General features: G+C 40.5%; 1 protein-coding gene across 10 annotated transcripts in view; it reads right to left on the bottom strand.

The window, feature by feature from the left end:
* Nucleotides 1–17,608, bottom strand: part of ENOX1 (ecto-NOX disulfide-thiol exchanger 1) — a 618,533-nt gene that overhangs the window by 253,911 nt on the left and 347,014 nt on the right. Inside the window, exon 1 of one of the 10 annotated variants that reach the window (XM_036831994.1) lies at nucleotides 12,625–12,787. The exons of the other annotated variants lie outside the window; for them this stretch is intronic. Coding sequence (XP_036687889.1) covers nucleotides 12,625–12,682 — 58 coding nt within the window. The 5' untranslated portion in view covers nucleotides 12,683–12,787. Of the gene's footprint in view, nucleotides 1–12,624; nucleotides 12,788–17,608 lie in introns of those variants that run through there. 10 annotated transcript variants of the gene reach the window in all.

Genomic DNA, 17,608 nt, shown 5'->3' with positions numbered 1-17,608 from the left:
TAATAATAGTAAAGATGATCCAAAATCTTGGAAATAGAATGGAGAAAATACAAGAAATGTTTAACAAGGACCTAGAAGAAGTAAAGAGCAAAGAAACAATGAGGAACAGCCAAATAAATGAAATTAAAAATTCTCTAGAAGGAATCAATAGCAGAATAGCTTAGGCAGAAGAATGGATAAGTGACCTGAAAGATAAAATAGTGGAAATAACTACCACAGAGCAGAATAAAGAAAAAAGAATGTAAAGAATTGAGGACACTCTCAGAGACCTCTGGGACAACATTAAACGCACCAACATTCGAATTATAGGGGGCCCAGAAGAAGAAGAGAAGAAGAAAGGGACTGAGAAAATATTTGAAAAGATTATAGTTGAATACTTCCCTAATATGGGAAAGGAAATAGTCAATCAAGTCCAGGAAGTGCAGAGAGTCCCATACAGGGTAAATCAAAGGAGAAACACGCCAAGACACATATTAATCAAACTATCAAAAATTAAATACAAAGAAAAAATATTAAAAGCAGCAAGGGAAAAACAACAAATAACATACAAGGGAAGCCCCATAAGGTTAAGAGCTGATCTTTCAGCAGAAACTCTGCAAGCCAGAAGGGACTGGCAGGACATATTTAAAGTGATGAAAGGGAAAAACCTACAACCAAGATTACTCTACCCAGTAACAATCTCATTCAGATTTGACGACAAATTAAAACCTTTACAGCCAAGCAAAAGCTAAGAGAATTCAGCACCACCAAACCAGCTTTACAACAAATGCTAAAGGAACTTCTCTACCCAGGAAGCACAAGGGAAGGAAAAGACCCACAAAAAAAACCCCAAAACAATTAAGAAAATGGTAATAGGAATATACATATCAATAACTACCTTAAATGTAAATGGATTAAATGCTCCAAACAAAAGACACAGACTAGCTAAATGGATACAAAAATAAGACCCATATACATACTTCTACAAGAAACCCACTTCAGAACTAGGGACACACACAGACTGAAAGTGAGGGGATGGAAAAAGATATTCCATGCAAAAGGAAATCAAAAGAAAGCTGGAGTAGCAATTCTCATATCAGACAAAATAGACTTTAAAATAAAGACTATTACAAGAGACAAACAAGGACACTACATAATGATCAAGGGATCAATCCAAGAAGAAGATATAACAGTTGTAAATATTTAGGCACCCAACATAGGAGCACCTCAATACATAAAGCAAATGCTAACATACATAGAAGGGGAAATAGACAGTAACACAATAATAGTAGGGGACTTTAACAACCCCTTTCACCAATGGACAGATCATCCAAAATGAAAATAAATAAGGAAACACAAGCTTTAAATGATACATTAAACAAGATGGACTTAACTGATATTTATAGGACATTCCATCCAAAAACAACAGAATACACTTTCTTCTCAAGTGCTCACAGAACATTCTCCAGGATAGATCACATCTTGGGTCACAAGTCAAGCCTTGGTAAATTTAAGAAAATTGAAATCGTATCAAGTATCTTTACTGACCACAACACTATGAGACTAGATATCAATTTCAGGAAAAAAATCTGTAAAAACTACAGACACATGGAAGCTAAACAATACACTACTAAATAACCAAGAGATCACTGAAGAAATCAAAGAGGAAATCCAAAAATACCTAGAAACAAATGGCAATGAAAACATGATGACCCAAAACCTATGGGATGCATCAAAAGCAGTTCTAAGAGGGAAGTGTGTAGCAATACAATCCTACCTCAAGAAACAAGAAACATCTCAAATAAACAACCTAACCTTACACCTAAAGCAATTAGAGAAAGAAGAACAAAAACCCCCCAAAGTTAGCAGAAAGAAAGAAATCATAAAGATCAGATCAGAAATAAATGAAACAGAAATGAAAGAAACGATAGCAGAGATCAATAAAACTAAAACCTGGTTCTTTGAGAAGATAAGCAAAACTGATAAACCATTAGCCAGACTCATCAAGAAAAAAGGGAGAAGACTCAAATCAACAGAATTAGAAATGAAAAAGGAGAAGTAACCACTGACACTGCAGAAATACAAAGGATCATGAGAGATTACTACAAGCAACTATATGCCAATAAAGTGGACAACCTGGAAGAAATGAACAAATTCTAAGAAAAGCACAGCCTTCTGAGACAGAACCAGGAAGAAATAGAAAGTATAAACAGACCAATCACAAGCACTGAAATTGAGACTGTGATTAAAAATATTCCAACAAACAAAAGCCCAGGACCAGATGGCTTCACAGGTGACGTCTCTCAAACATTTAGAGAAAAACTAACCCCCATCCTTCTCAAACTCTTCCAAAATATAGCAGAGGAGGAACACTCCTAAACTCATTCTATGAGGCCACCATCATCCTGATACCAAAACCAGACAAAGATGTCACAAAGAAAGAAAAGCATAGGCCAATAACACTGATGAACATAGATGCAAAAATCCTCAACAAAATACTAGCAAACAGAATCCAACAGCACATGAAAAGGATCATACACCATGATCAAGTGGGGTTTATCCCAGGAATGCAAGGATTACTCAATATATGCAAATCAATCAATATGGTGCGATACACTATATTAACAAATTGAAGGAGAAAAAACTTATGATCATCTCAATAGATGCAGAAAAAGCTTTCGACAAAATTCAACACCCATTTATGATAAAAACCCTCCAGAAAGTAGGCATAGAGGGAACTTGCCTCAACATAGTAAAGGCCATACATGACAAACCCACAGCCAACATCGTTTTCAATGGTGAAAAACTGAAACCATTTCCACTAGGATCAGAAACAAGACAAGGTTGCCCACTCTCACCGCTATTATTCATCATAGTTTTGGAAGTGTTAGCCACAGCAATCAGAGTAGAAAAAGAAATAAAAGGAATAAAAATCAGAAAAGAAGAAGTAAAACTGTTACTATTTGCAGATGACATGATACTATACAAACAGAATCCTAAAGATGCTACCAGAAAACTACTAGAGCTAATCAATGAATTTGGTAAAGTAGCAGGATACAAAGTTAATGCACAGAAATCTCTTGCATTCCTATACACTAATGATGAAAAATCTGAAAGAGACATTAAGGAAACACTCCCATTTACCACTGCAACAAAAAGAATAAAATACCTAGGAATAAACCTACCTAAGGAGACAAAAGACCTGTATGCAGAAAACTATAAGACACTGATGAAAGAAATTAAAGATGATACAAACAGATGGAGAGATATACCATGTTCTTGGATTGGAAGAATCAATATTGTGAAAATGACAATACTACCCAAAGCATTCTACAGATTCAGTGCAATCCCTATCAAACTAACAATGCCATTTTTCACATAACTAGAAAAAAAATTTCACAGTTTGTATAGAACCACAAAAGACCCCAAATAGCCAAAGTAATCTTGAGACAGAAAAATGGAGCTGGAGCAATCAGGCTCCTTGACTTCAGACTATACTACAAAGCTACAGTAATCAAGACAGTGTGGTACTGGCACAAAAACAGAATATAGAGCAATGGAACAGGATAGAAAGCCCAGGGATAAGCTCACGCGCATATGGTCACGTTACCTCTGATAAAGGAAGCAAGAATATACAATGGAGAAAAGACAGCCTCTTCAGTAAGTGATGCTGGGAAAACTGGACAGCTACATGTAAAAGAATGAAATTAGAACACTCTCTAACACCATACACAAAAATAAACTCGAAATGGATTAAAGACTCAAATGTAAGGCCAGACACTATAAAACTCTTAGAGGAAAACACAGGCAGAAGACTCTATCACATAAATCACAGCAAGATCCTTTTTGACCCACCTCCTAGAGAAATGGAAATAAAAACAAAAATATACAAATGGGACCTAATGAAACTTAAAAGCTTTTGCACAGCAAAGGAAACCATAAACAAGATGAAAAGAGAACCCTCAGAATGGGAGAAAATATTTGCAAACAAAGCAACTGACAAAGGATTAATCTCCAAAATTTACAAGCAGCTCATGCATCTCAATATCAAAAAAACAAACAACCCCATCCAAAGTGGGCAGAAGACCTAAATAGACATTTCTCCAAAGAAGATATACAGATTGCCAGCAAACACATGAAGGGATGCTCAAGATCACTAATCATCAGAGAAATGAAAATCAAAAGTACAATGAGGTATCAAGTCACACCAGTCAGAATGGCCATCATCAAAAAATCTACAAACATTAAATGTTGGAGAGGGTGTGGAGAAAAGGGATCCCTCTTGCACTGTTGGTGGGAATGTAAATTGATACACCACTATGGAGAACAGTATGGAGGTTCCTTAAAAAACTAAAAATACGACCCAGCAATCCCACTACTGGGCATATACCCTGAGAAAACCATAATTCAAAAAGAGTCATAATTCAAAAAGAACCATAACCACAGTGTTCATTGCAGCTCTATTTACAATAGCCAGGACATGGAAGCAACCTAAGTGTCCATCGACAAATGAATGGATAAAGAAGATGTGGCACATATATACAATGGAATATTAGTCAGCCATATAAAGAAATGAAATTGAGTTATTTGTAGTGAGGTGGATGGACCTAGAGACTGTCATACAGAGTGAAGTAAGTCAGAAAGAGAAAAACAAATACCGTATGCTAACACATATATATGGAATCTAAAAAAAGAAAAAATGGTTCTGAAGAACCTAGGGGCAGGACAGGAATAAAGACTCAGATGTAGAGAATGGACTTGAGGACACGGGGAGGGGGAAGGGTAAGCTGGGATGAAGTGAGAGAGTGGCATGGACATATATACACTACCAAATATAAAATCAATAGCTAGTGAGAAGCAGCCGCATAGCACAGGGAGATCTGCTCATTGCTTTGTGACCACCTAGAGGGGTGGGACAGGGAGGGTGGGAGGCAGCCGCAAGAGGGAGGAGATATGGGATTATATGTATATGTATAGCTGATTCACTTTGTTATAAAGCAGAAACTAACACACCATTGTAAAGCAATTACACTCTAATAAAGATGTTTAAAAAAAAATAAAAATAAAGCTACAATAAAAAAAGTCACAATTATGAAAAACAAAGAAAGAATACAGAACTGTCCTATTCATTTTTTATATCTCTGATTATTTTGATCATCATTCTGAAGATCAGTAGTCAATACATAGTACTGGATGTTTAAATGTAGGTTTAAGAAATTGGAATAATTCCTTATCGCATCCTAGGTATTAGCTAAATTCTATGATGTAAGCCTGTTTTTATATTATTTGCAATTTTCCCCGAACAGCTGTAATCAAAAAAGGATCCTCTATGAACTAGAGACTTCAGTTAACTGATTGAAAATTACTTTATGCTAAGCTAAATCTGTGTCATTTCTTACAAAGGCTGTACGTCTTTCTAAATCAGTATCTCAGCTCAGATTATTAGATTTATGATGGTTGTTGCCATTGTCCAAACAGGAAAGCAGGCAGACGAGAAAAGTAAAACAAAAAGAGAGAGGGGGAAATTGAAGCAAGGAGGAAGGAAACGCTATTCCCTTGAAACACATTCATTAACCTGGGATTACTGCTAGAAGCTCCAGGCTAGAAGTGAGCAGCTTGCTTCTAAACAGATTTTAATTTTTAATCCAGTGGAATAGGTCAGATGCCACTCTCGCACCTGGAGGCCCATCCCAGAACCTACCTGCCCCAAGGCAGTACGGCGGGTCTGCTAGTAATGGTCACATTTGGGTAAACGCAACCTCTAGGCAACCACGTGGCTCTGCGTGTTCTCATCCCAAGGACCAGCAATCAAAGTTGGATGAGCTCTGACAATGAGGTAGGGGGTTTCTCCTTAGATATTTTTTAGGAGTGAGAAAAGACACAGCCAATAAAAACATTTTTTAAAGTGGAGGCTGGAGGGGGGATATCTATGTTTGAAATTCTAATAAATAGAGATCAGCTTTACTACTTAATTAAAATTGGGTGGAGGCATATACGTTGGTCCAAATGTGATGCTCACGAGAGAAATGTCCAGGCACGAGAAAGATCTCCCAGGAAACTGAACGCCTAAATGTAGGGAGAATTGAACAGAGCAGGCCCCGTGCTTCCACAGGCGTAGCTAAAGCAAGCAAAGACGAACCGGGTGTGACCGATTCCCAAGCCCTCTGCAGACCTAAGATCAGCTGCGTATTAGCATAGGCAGGCCTCAGCCGTCCATGAAAATGAGAGCGCATATTTAAAGTTGCGTTTTAATTTAAAAGGTACTCAACATTTCTCCTCTTGTTCACTGAAAAAGGCCAACACCCGCGTGCTTTATTGATGCACTGCAGAACCTCCGTCTAAAAGAACTAGGTTTGCCACATGGCATTTGCTGAGGATGTGTTAAATGCATAGTTTCAGAGCCAAGAATATTGTTTTTCAAACTCAGCGAATGCATTATTAAAGGACTTCTGCTGTGCCCACCACCGGGGGATGGGAGAAGAGATGGCAGTGGCCCTGCACTCTGAATGCAAAGGAACAATGACTAAGTCATTCACTATAAACTCTAACAGCAATAACCCCAAACTTACACGCCTCCGCCCCTCCAATTCCCTTTGGCCAATCTAGAAAAAAGGACAATGGAAACCTTTAAATAAAACTCGTATAAAACTTTAGTTCCCAGCACAACATCTTTGATTCTTCGGATGGTAAGTATTTCACTGCGATGGGTGCCTGGTCCCCTTTTCCACATTCCGGGGCTGCGTAAGCCTTCACATCAGCCCCCAGTTCTACTTGCAGATCGAGAGTATAATATACTGACTCCTTCCAAGAAGCTTTGTGTTAAAGTCATTAAATGCCCACACAAGTAATTTTTAAATTAACTGAACCAGAAATAATACATAATACATATCAATTTTATGACAGTGAGAAGTTATTCACTTTTAGTAAGCCAAGAATATCTGTTGTATAAATTTAAAATCTTAGGAGTAAGTCCAGTGTTTTAAATAGACCATGGAAAAGCATGAAATTTATGCCAGGTGAATTTTGAATATAGGGGAGCCTTTATCATTCTAGGAAAAATACTTCTCTACAACAGGCAAATTCTCCGGTAAGTCCGGAAATGATTCATTTTCTTGGAAAATTATCCTTTTTCACTTGGAAAAATATTTTCTTTAAACTGCTCCCTTAGTGCATTTTAAAACCTAATTTGATTTATAGACATCACTTTTACACACAGCTTTTCTAGTATATATCTTTTGCACAGGGCAAAGTGAATTGGTGACAAAAATTTCTATCCCGTTAAGATGTGGGGAGCAAACACATGACCAGTATCCCCAGATGCAGGCAATATATGCTGACTTTTTATGTAACACTTTCCCCTTAAAAATAAGAATATAAAATTCTTGCTTCAGAAAATTTCAGAACACCATGCTTTTAAAATTATACTTTTACTTGACACACTTTCCAAAACCTCAGAACCCTGAGGTTAAAAGAGCTGGTGCCGACATAATTTGAGCCGACCCCATAAATACGTATAGAACTCCCAGTGCACCTCATCTGCTGTGCTGAGCAGGCGATGCAAGATGACTACCGTCTGCTGGTCCTGCCTTCAAGTAGCCTGCGACTGGTCTGGCAGGACAGACACACGTATATCTGGTTGTAATGCGCTGGGATTATGTTCTCGTGGTATGAATCAGATGCTCCGGCAGCACAGAATAAAGAGTGAGGATTCTGGAAGGGAACGTGGGAGTAGGGAGGGTAGATGTTCGGCAGAAGAGATGACGTTTGAGCTGGGTCTTAAAGGACGAAGAAGATTAGGCCAGGCAGGGGAGAGCATTCCAAGCCAGAGAAAAAAAAACAAAAACAAAAATCAGCCCATCCATACCAAGGGTTTAAAATCAGACTTTTAAAAGTGTTTTCCTTCAAAAAGATTCAAGTTTGAGAAGTCCAACATGACGTAAAAATCACAAACTAGATGGTTTCTTTCTCACTGGCCTGCCCTTCTCACAAGCACCCCAGATGGTTAGAAGTACATGTAACAAGAAGGAGAGGACTTAAAGTACCTTGGTAGAAACAGAGAGAGAATGATTCCATAACTGAAGCAATAGTTGGAATTAGCGCTGTAGGTTTATGAGTGAGAAGTGCTACCAATGAAATCAGGAAAAGCATACTGCAATAATCATGCCTTTTCGGTCTGTTTAAAATACAAGTTAAATTGATCTCATTAAGAGGGTCTGCTAAGAAAAGAGTCTGCCAACAGCTATCAGCTACAGGGTGTGTAAGAATTTTGCTCTGTGCTGGGTCCTATTAGTCAGAAGGGAGGAGAGCAAGGAGAAACCCATCATTTTCTCCCAGTCATTTAATCACATTGGTCTCTTGAATAGAGATGAAGGCTGGGCTGCAGACTTCACGTTTTGTACTGTGTCCCTCTTCTGCTACAGAGGGACAAGGAAGGGGGGAAGCAAGGTCTCCTGGGTAGACCTGGACGGAGGAAGCATGAGGCTCTAATGCCCAAGTGAAGATGCTGCTGAAAGGCTGAGACCAAGAAGAGGACAAGACTTTGATGGGTTTTCACAGGGCCTATAAGCTAACGAAACTGGAGTTAAAAACCAAAGGGAAATTTAAGTTAGCTGGAACCTAAATATAATAGGTTATACTTTTGCTTATTCATTTTATAAGAGTTAATTCATTCATATTGGTATTTTTTCAAAGACGTGTGCGTGTATGTGTAAGTGTATGGGTGTGTGTGCCTGTGTGTGACAGAGAGGTTAAAAAGATAAACAAACCAAGTGTGTGGATTGTGTTCATTGTTTTCTCTGAGCCATCAACAAGTAGAGCCAAGACGTAGGAAGAGTGTATTTAGGAAGACGTGCCTTGGAGACTTAACCCTCCTATTATTCCCCATGTAAAAGAAGGCAGCTTCGGAGAGCTGAGCGCGTGGCTCCCTAGATCCACGTGTCACCCCTCCTCCCCGGGCAGGTGTGCAGACTGTGGGGCTGCCTGGGTCTCGCTAGACTTGGGTTCTGGCTTCTGGCTCTGGGTCTGCTGCTGACTCACTGCATGAACTTGGGCTGGTCACGGTTTTCTCAGGTGGAAAGGAAAAGCCAGTGTTTGGATTACACACTCTGCATTGGCTTTCCTCTCCCAGTGTTCTCTGATTCGGCAGCACAATAGGATGTTCTAAAGAAATGTTTTCCTCCTTCTGGGTTTTACATATTCACATTTGAGAGCCACTGTAATAATAACAATGCCCCATCTAGTGTCAAGACAGGGAATATTGGTTCAGGAGTGCAGAGTGAGCAATGGCTCTGTGGTCCTTCATGGCTTCAGGGGTCAGAATGGCAGTGGGCATAACCGAGGGGGTCTTTGTCAGGTCCCACCCACCCAACTTGGTGACGTAGGACATTTTGAAAAAGACTGTGTTTTACAGCTTCCATGTGTGATGCACAACACTAGCACGACAGGACTTTTATTAAGGTCACAAGGAATAATCTTTCCTACTCTTTTGACTGGTGGCTATCGCCATCAACATAAAAGAGCCTCTGGGCGATGGAGACGGGCAGGCAGTACCTTCCCGAGGGAAGATCAGAAGGGATCCTGGGTGAGCTGCAAGCAAGTCACCCAATTCTGGCATCTCGCAGACTTAAACCTGGGAGTTCTGCAGGGCTTTGGTCTTCCACCCTTCCCTCTTCATTTCTTTCTTTCCAAATGCTCCCACAAGGAAATCATCTCCGAGCAGCTCACAGCTCACCACACACACTTCCAACTTCCCAGGTTCTGTGCAGCTCTGTCCTCTCCTTGCTAAACGCCACCCCACAGGAAAGAAACCAAAGGAAGGAACAACAGCAATGCAGGGGCAATGCATGTATCATTTAGACAAACGGTCCTCCTCCTCGTATGTCTGACTCTCCTGTGGCTTTTCTTTGGTCTCCATTAAGTGCCAGGGCAGTTTAATTTTTATAATATTGCCATGTACAAACCGCTTCATTTTGGAACCTGCCTCCCTCTCAGGACGCAGGTCAGTTTGGCAGAACGGTGTCTACCGCGTGCCAGACACCGTCTTAATGATGTCTGGGCTGAGAGAACGTAATGAGCCCAAACTCAGAAATTCTCTGCCACGCTGCCCGGTCTGCTCTCAGCCTGTGATCTAGGTAACTAGAAGCGCATTTTACTTCCTGTGACCAAGTTCAATGGAAGAGGTTTTCTCCCTGTTTTATCATCCTTATGCCTCATTCTCGTGATGGCTGGACCCATGCCAGCAGCAGTGGCTGAGGTTCTGGAATGCTCACGTGCTGGCTGGGCTGCTGGCTCCAACAACTCACCTGCTCTGAACTGTTTTAAGAAGTTGCCTCCGCTAGTCTGCCTTCTGTCCTTACCTTCTAGGCAGTCACTTGGAATTCTACCATTTACTGGCCCAGTGTGACTTCTGCCCAGCCCTCTGCCCTGGCTTGTCAGTTTAATGTGCCTCTACATTCCCCAATCAGCTTGATTCTAAGTGGCCCAAATTGTCCTTAAGTCCGTTATCACCAGCCCCACATTCCTGCTCCAGGATCTTCACGCCCATCCTGAGGGCGGCACATCCTTTGAGTTCAGAGTGATGGTCTCAGCTCAGTTCCACTGACCAATCCAGGTCTGGCAGCTGTGGTACTCTTGAGTACAACTGTTACCTGGTAACCAGCAACTGAGGTAGTCCCCACAGAAGACTCGCAAATGAGATTTGCCTCAGGGGGCCACCAGAACATAGTGGTCTCTGATAATTACCAGACAAAGAAAACATTTAGACTATTTACTGAAGACCTAGAGTGGTGCCTGGCATCCTATGGGGACTCAAAAAAATTTGGCAAACTATGTAAAGACATCTCTCAAATAACAAATTACAAATGTTGACAGTTATGATTGGATATTGTAAGCTCCCTCAGGATAGAGAGTCTGTCTGGGTCTATATCTGCATCCCCAGGGCCCAGCGCAGGGCCTGGCATCTAGCAGAATTGGCAAATATTTGCTGAGTTAGAATGACTTTGTTGAGAAGAGTATGTCAAAGGCACTTTTGGAGGATATCTTAATTTCCCAAGAATTGGGATGAAGCAGGACTTTTGAAGATGCCCCAGACAAAACTATCAGATTGGTTGGAGCCCTGAATCTACATGCCAGGGTGTTCTTGAGGCACCAGAATCTCTGAGTCTATCCAGTGAGTAAGGACCATGACAGGATGGGTGTGGGAACTCTGCAGGACAGTCTATGACCTAACGTACATTTTCTCCTGCTGGGATCCTCGGCACCTTCAGGTTTGACCTGGGATGCAAGAGATTCTACTGGACAGCTACTTATAAGCAAAAAACGGGAATCTGGGTTTGGCCAAGCATCTTCGATGTCTGAAACACATCTGAGTGTGAAACAGCCAAGATACAGGCCCTCTAACGGAGCCCAGCAGAGCTGCCAAAACAGCTGGGTAGCAATGAGCTAAGAATGCCATGCTTTCAGTGAATGGCATAAGGCTAGTAGTTTAGAGCATTTCTTTATTTATTTTTATGGTTTAAGCTCTCTATGAATGTATGGAACACTACACTTAGGTCAATCAAGGGTACTTGAATTTCAAAATATATTAAAATGTGTTAGTGTTCATTTCACATAAAATATAAAGCATCCATCTTTAAAGTGCTCACAGCAATCAGTGCTTTTAATCGAGCAGAAAAGCATACACAGATATAGAAATGTTTAGTCCTAGCTGGGGTCCCTGATAGTCATCTTCAGACATAACGTTTACACAACAGATGTTTCAATTACGACAATAATATTTATTGAAAGGTGAACCATAAATGTATAGGCACTTGAAACATTATTGAACAAACGTAATTTAAAATGCTGGTGAACTGCATTTTAGCCCTGCTTTGATTTTATCAGCATTTGTCAATTAATCAATGTGAACCTTGTAAAACATGTTCTCTTACGAGTGGAAACAAGCAAGTGCTTGCAGGCTTTGAAGGAAAGGTCATTTAATAATTTGCTAATTGTGCAAAGATAGATTTAAAAAAATTTTTTTTAAAAAGGGAAGCTCTCATTACCACTCTGCATAAACAGAACTTTATTTAAGCTTAAACTTGCTAACTGAAATATGGTCAATGGTTGAGCTGTGGGTTTTTTTTTTTTTTTGGTATTAAATAGTGGAGAAACATTAAGACGGAAAGAAATTAATCTAGCTGCACATTTTCAAAATTTATTTTAAGAAGCTTTCCGTTGTCACCTCTGACATTTCAGAGCTGCCAACCTTGAGGCTATGGTTATAAACAAATCAACTATAACTTCTTGGCAGACAAGTGAAGAGAAAAAAGACAAAGCAACAGAAATGGGAAATGGAGCAGCGCAAAAGAGCCATGCAGGGGCAATGTTCTGGTTTCTTCTCTTTTCTTCTTTCTTCTTTGCTTCACTTCAGCCTTCATTCTGCTAGATGGATGTCAGCTCCCTACTCCCTACTTCTGACTGCCTCGTTCATTTTAAGTGAGAAAGAAGCTGAGTCCAACTCTCCCTTGGGGGAAGCCAGGCCTCAGCACACCCGTCACCTCTCCTGGCCACCAAGGAAGTGCCTTAACTTCCGGGCACAGCACTACCACCACCCAGCACTCTGCAGTCATCTGAAGGACTCGAGGAAGTTTAAAATGGGTAACGTACCTCGGAGAGCAATTTCTACCCTGGGGTCTGCAGGACTGAACCGAGAAATCCGCACCATCTTAGAAGCAGAAGTGGAACTTGAGAGAGCGTGCCTCAAGGCGTTTGTAGGAGTCAGAATTTTGCACGGAGTTTACAGAGACAACGTTCCTTGAAGGGAGATGGGTCTTGGCAGGCGGTCTGGGCAGACCGCTTTGCTGCAGGACTCCTTTTATAAGAGTTACGAGGGCCTGGGTTGCTCTCTGCCTGCTCAAACTGGCTTATCAATCCATTCCATTCCATTCTGTTACGCGTTCTAAATAAGTCATTATTTCAGGCACATTTCCCTAAGCAGATGCAAACACTCTTTTCCTGTGTGAGACTCCCTTGGGCAAATTAGGTTTCTTGGAAAAGGGTCAAGGAGCAATCAAACAAAATACCTACTGAGAAACAAGCAGGTGGTTTCAGGGGACGCTGTCGTTCGTGCAGGCCACACCACAAGTCAAATTTTAGACACTGCTCGGGCAGTAATGTTGAATCTGATAGGGCCAGGTATGGAAAGCAAAATCCTGATATCTGTAGTCAAAGTTTCTTTTTATCGTCATGACAAATAAGTTTTTTCCCCTCCCAGCGTTATCAAAGTATAATTGAGAAATACAATTGTATAACATGCATTTAACATGATGATTTGATATACATATGATGAAATAAAAATTCATATTTGAAGGCAAAATCAGAAAAATTTAAACAGAAATTTTCTTCTCTGCCCGTTTGGGCCTCCTGCCACCCCTCTGGTGTGCACTGTCCACCTGCTTTATGCATTAACCAGACTTCCCCAATGGCAGAAAGGCCGGCTCAACCATAAAGATCAATTTCTCTTCTTCTGGCACCAGCCATGTAACTCCTTGGAAGACAACATTCCTGTCTCAATCCCGTAAGGGGTCAGGATGACCCGCCACTCGCCTTGTATGTACAGACATCTCTGCTGAACTTTATGTATTGATACAAAACCAATATATCATTCCCCTTAAAGACAGCGATTGGTGCAGACCACATTGGTCAAAAGACTGAGGAGATACTGGGTCCCCCCAGTGGAAGTCCTTAGCTTAAATACTTATGACCTTATTAATGTAACTAGCTATATTACTTGTATTCTTGTATTACTTGTATTGTATTACTTGTATTCTGCCTGTTTTCCAAGATTATTGTTTCTTGCATTACCAAATGTGTCACTGAGCCTCTGGTAAGAAATAATGATGACGAGGTGACTTGAAATAATTGACCAAATATAGAGTTCTGTAAGATCCATGATGCTAATAGTGCAACCCTAGATTTGGAAAGAAACAACAAGAGGGAACCGTCTCCTGGACCGTAACAGAGTCTCAGTTTCCTTACCTATAAAATGGGGTTTTTGGCTACTGTTAACAGGGCCTAGTCCAGTAATAGCACACTGAGTGGTCCATCAACGAAACACTTGCCTTACCTGGGAACGAGCATTCCTAGCGTAGTGGGACAAATTGGTCATGGTATGCCTCCAAAACCTTGGTAGAAATTAAGACTGAAAAGGAGGGGACTGTAAAATAAGGAATGTTGTTCACCATCCAGTTCTACAAGACTCAAGTCATTAACCACTGCAGTCGCTGACCTACAACACACCCTGAAAGGAATTCAGGGCAAAGATCAGGATGCAGTACTTTGTGCTCTAGGAAAACTGGCAGAACTGACCCTTAGATAGCTGATATTTTCAGGAGAAAATTTTATGAGCTCAGTTTCTTGCATCTTCCCATACTTAGGAAAGCACTAAAACCATTAACTATATCTGCTCCTTACAAAGAGCAGTAACCTTCTACCAAGATGTGTGCTTGATTGCATGTACCCCCTTCTCCAAAATCACATATACGCTGACCTTCCCCCTTTACCTCTTCGGAACAGTTCTCAGAGCTCTCTGAGACACTGTCTCTTGGGTTATAATCCTCAGGTTGGTTTGAATAAAATTTACAATTTTTTCTTAGATTGACTGTTGATTGATTTTTCATCAATACACATATATTTTGAAATGATTACCACAATAAAGTTAATAACATATCCATACCTCACATAGTTACCTCTGTGTGTGTGTGTTTATTTTTTTATGGAAGCAAAACTGATGGTCATAAAATAATGGAAAATTTCCTTGTCTAATATTTCTAATTAAAAGTAGCTAATCAAATCCTAATTCTTTAATAAAACTGTAGTACCAATTTTTGTAAGGGAAAAGTTACTATGAAATTATTATCTTCTGTTCTCGTTATCTAACACATGTGGAATATTTCTGAAATAGATATTCCTTATTGCTTTTTCTTTGAGTCATAGGGAGAAAAGTCCCTTTCGTGTTCCTTTAATATTTGCTTTTATTAACTTCAGCTTCAGTTAGCTCACTTCCGTATATCAAGATTCTTTTCAAAACAGAAGAGACAAGAGGTAAATGCAAATGTGGGAAGGGAAGCTGCTTGGTGACATGACAGCCGCTCCCTGGTAGGAGTTATTTCTACCTAAAACGTATACACCATATTAAGAAGCCACAGGGAAGAAATAAATGCATGTGGATGGCAGGTTTTCATTCGTTTCCTTGACGTCTCAGAACACTGTAAATAAGTTTGTGTGTTTCAGTTCAAGCGGTTCCACGATCTTGGAGGTCTTAATCATTTGTTCTGTTTTTTTTACTCTTTACTATTTTTTTTAAATTTTATTTTTTTATACAGCAGGTTCTTATTAGTTATCTATTTTATACACGTTAATGTATATAGGTCTTAATCATTTGTATTAACAGTTTCTGGAGTGTACAAAGCTTGTGCTTAAGGACCATGATTGGCATTCAGTGTAGTCAGACTGCATTAAGCAGAGGTACAACCTTGTTCATGGCTATCTTTGATCATCTTATTTAACAGTAAGTTCAGGCCGATGAGGTGGCTTAGCATCCTCCTGTGTTTCAGCCTGTCAGTCATGCCCCACCAGAACACCTGGCTCTGCTGGGCACCCTCACGCTTCTCCAAATGAAACCAAAGTTGGCACGGTGAATGGGAAGGACTGGCAAGTGGCATTCAACCCGGGAAAAAAGTTTAAAAGTGGCATATAACCCGGCAGCCCTGTTTTAAAATGTATCCAGGGTTGTGGTTTTATTCAGGTATGGTATGGCGAACAGGTTAGGAGATGCTTGCCATAGAAAAGATAGTTGGTTACATATAGTTTCCAAGAGGAAGAGGCATGAAGTGCCACATCAGGCCATGCAGGGCCACATGGAGAGGTACCAGGGTTGCTCAGGAGGAGAGGAAATAAGGAAAAAAACGTGGGCAAAAGCCTTTCCTGTGGTTTCTGCAGGGCAAGAAGGTTTAGGACTGGATAGCTTAAATAATTTCAGTGCGTTCTGGGGCACAGGGATGATTCCTAATTGTCCAGTACCTGGCCCTGGTGTGATTTAGGGCAGGGGGATAGTGTTCTGGACTGCAGGGGCCTGATAAAAAGGGGCAGGTGTGGGCATGGCCTCAGGATAGGTTCACTTGGCAATCTAAGGTGTGCTCCCAGGCAAGCTGTTTGCTGTCTGTAGGAATTAGCTAACCCTGGGAAGGGCAGTGCCTCCTTGGCATCTGCAAGACTCTAAGATGTCAAAATACATCTTATAAAATACAGAAGATAAAATAAGATTAATACAAGCCTGTCTGAAACACTTGTAAGAAGCATAAAAACAGAGCTTCTCAAACTTTAATGTGCATAGGAATCACCTGGCTATTTTGTTAAACTACAGGTTCTGATTCATTAGGTCAGGTGGGTGTTGAGATTTTGCTTTTTTTTTTTTTTTTTGGCCATGCCCCACAGCATGGGTAACTTCCCCCACCAGGGATCAAACCCACAGCCTCTGCAGTGGAAGCATGGAGTCTTAACCACTGGACCACCAGGGAAGTCCTGAGATTTTGCATTTCCAATAAAGTCCTTGGTGATGTTGGGGCCATGCTTTGAGTAGTTAGGGATAAGAATATCCCTTGGTCACCTTCTGCAGGGAAAAGAGAAGAACCTGACACTTGCCGAACCCTGCTTTGAACCAGATACTGCTAGGCCCTGAATACACAGACTTCATCTTGTTTTGCTTGGACAACATCCTTTCTTTGCTCTTAGGAAAAATTATCCCAGTGTTACAGGGAAGGGAACTGAGACTCAGGGTAGTTAAGTAACCTGCCCAGGTCACTTAGCTGAAAGTCAGAAGATACAAATGTATCTGGCCTAAAACCTGAATTTTTTCCCACCACAACATACGTACAGATGGTTCCACTCTAGTGGAAACTAAAATGTCTCTGTTGGTAAAGGCTTCGTAAAATATAAAGTGTGGACTTGAATCGTGGACCATTTACAACTTGAATTCTGAACAGAAGAGAAATTCTGAATGATGTTCATTATTTCAGGACCAGAAATAAATGGTGCTGACTAAATAACTTATATTTTATTATAGCTATTCGAGAAACACTTCACATGGGATTCCCTATTACACTAGTGTCTTTATTTTAAAAAGTGTCACATGTCCGTGGTAAGATATAAACAACAAAAGTCTGCCTTCCTCCCATGTGCTTCCATTTCTATTGCACAGAGAGAACTACTGTTAGGTTTGTGTAGCCTTCTAGAAATTCTGGGCAAATAGTAACCTTCTATGCAAATAATAAACTTTTTCATACAAATTCATTCACCCAGCCATTCATTTTTCCAGGGGGAAAAGGAGTAAGTAAAACATACAACATCCCTCATGCACCTCACATTCCAGTAGGGGAGCCAGATCATAAACAAAAGAGTGAAATAAACATTATGTCAAATAAGGATAAATGATAATGAAGAAAAAGCCGGTGGAGTTGGGGAGGGGGCGGGGAACGTTTGCAATTATAAATGCAGTGGTTAAGGAAGGCCTCATGGAAAAGATGGTATTTGAGTAGAGACATGAAGGAGGTCATGCTATTCCACATTGACTTTTTCCTTTAGCAATATATAT

The sequence above is a fragment of the Balaenoptera musculus genome, chromosome 18, assembly GCF_009873245.2.
Source record: "Balaenoptera musculus isolate JJ_BM4_2016_0621 chromosome 18, mBalMus1.pri.v3, whole genome shotgun sequence".
Classification (NCBI taxonomy): domain Eukaryota; kingdom Metazoa; phylum Chordata; class Mammalia; order Artiodactyla; family Balaenopteridae; genus Balaenoptera; species Balaenoptera musculus.
Note: the sequence above shows the minus strand (reverse complement) of the source record. Positions and strands in the feature narration are given on the sequence as shown.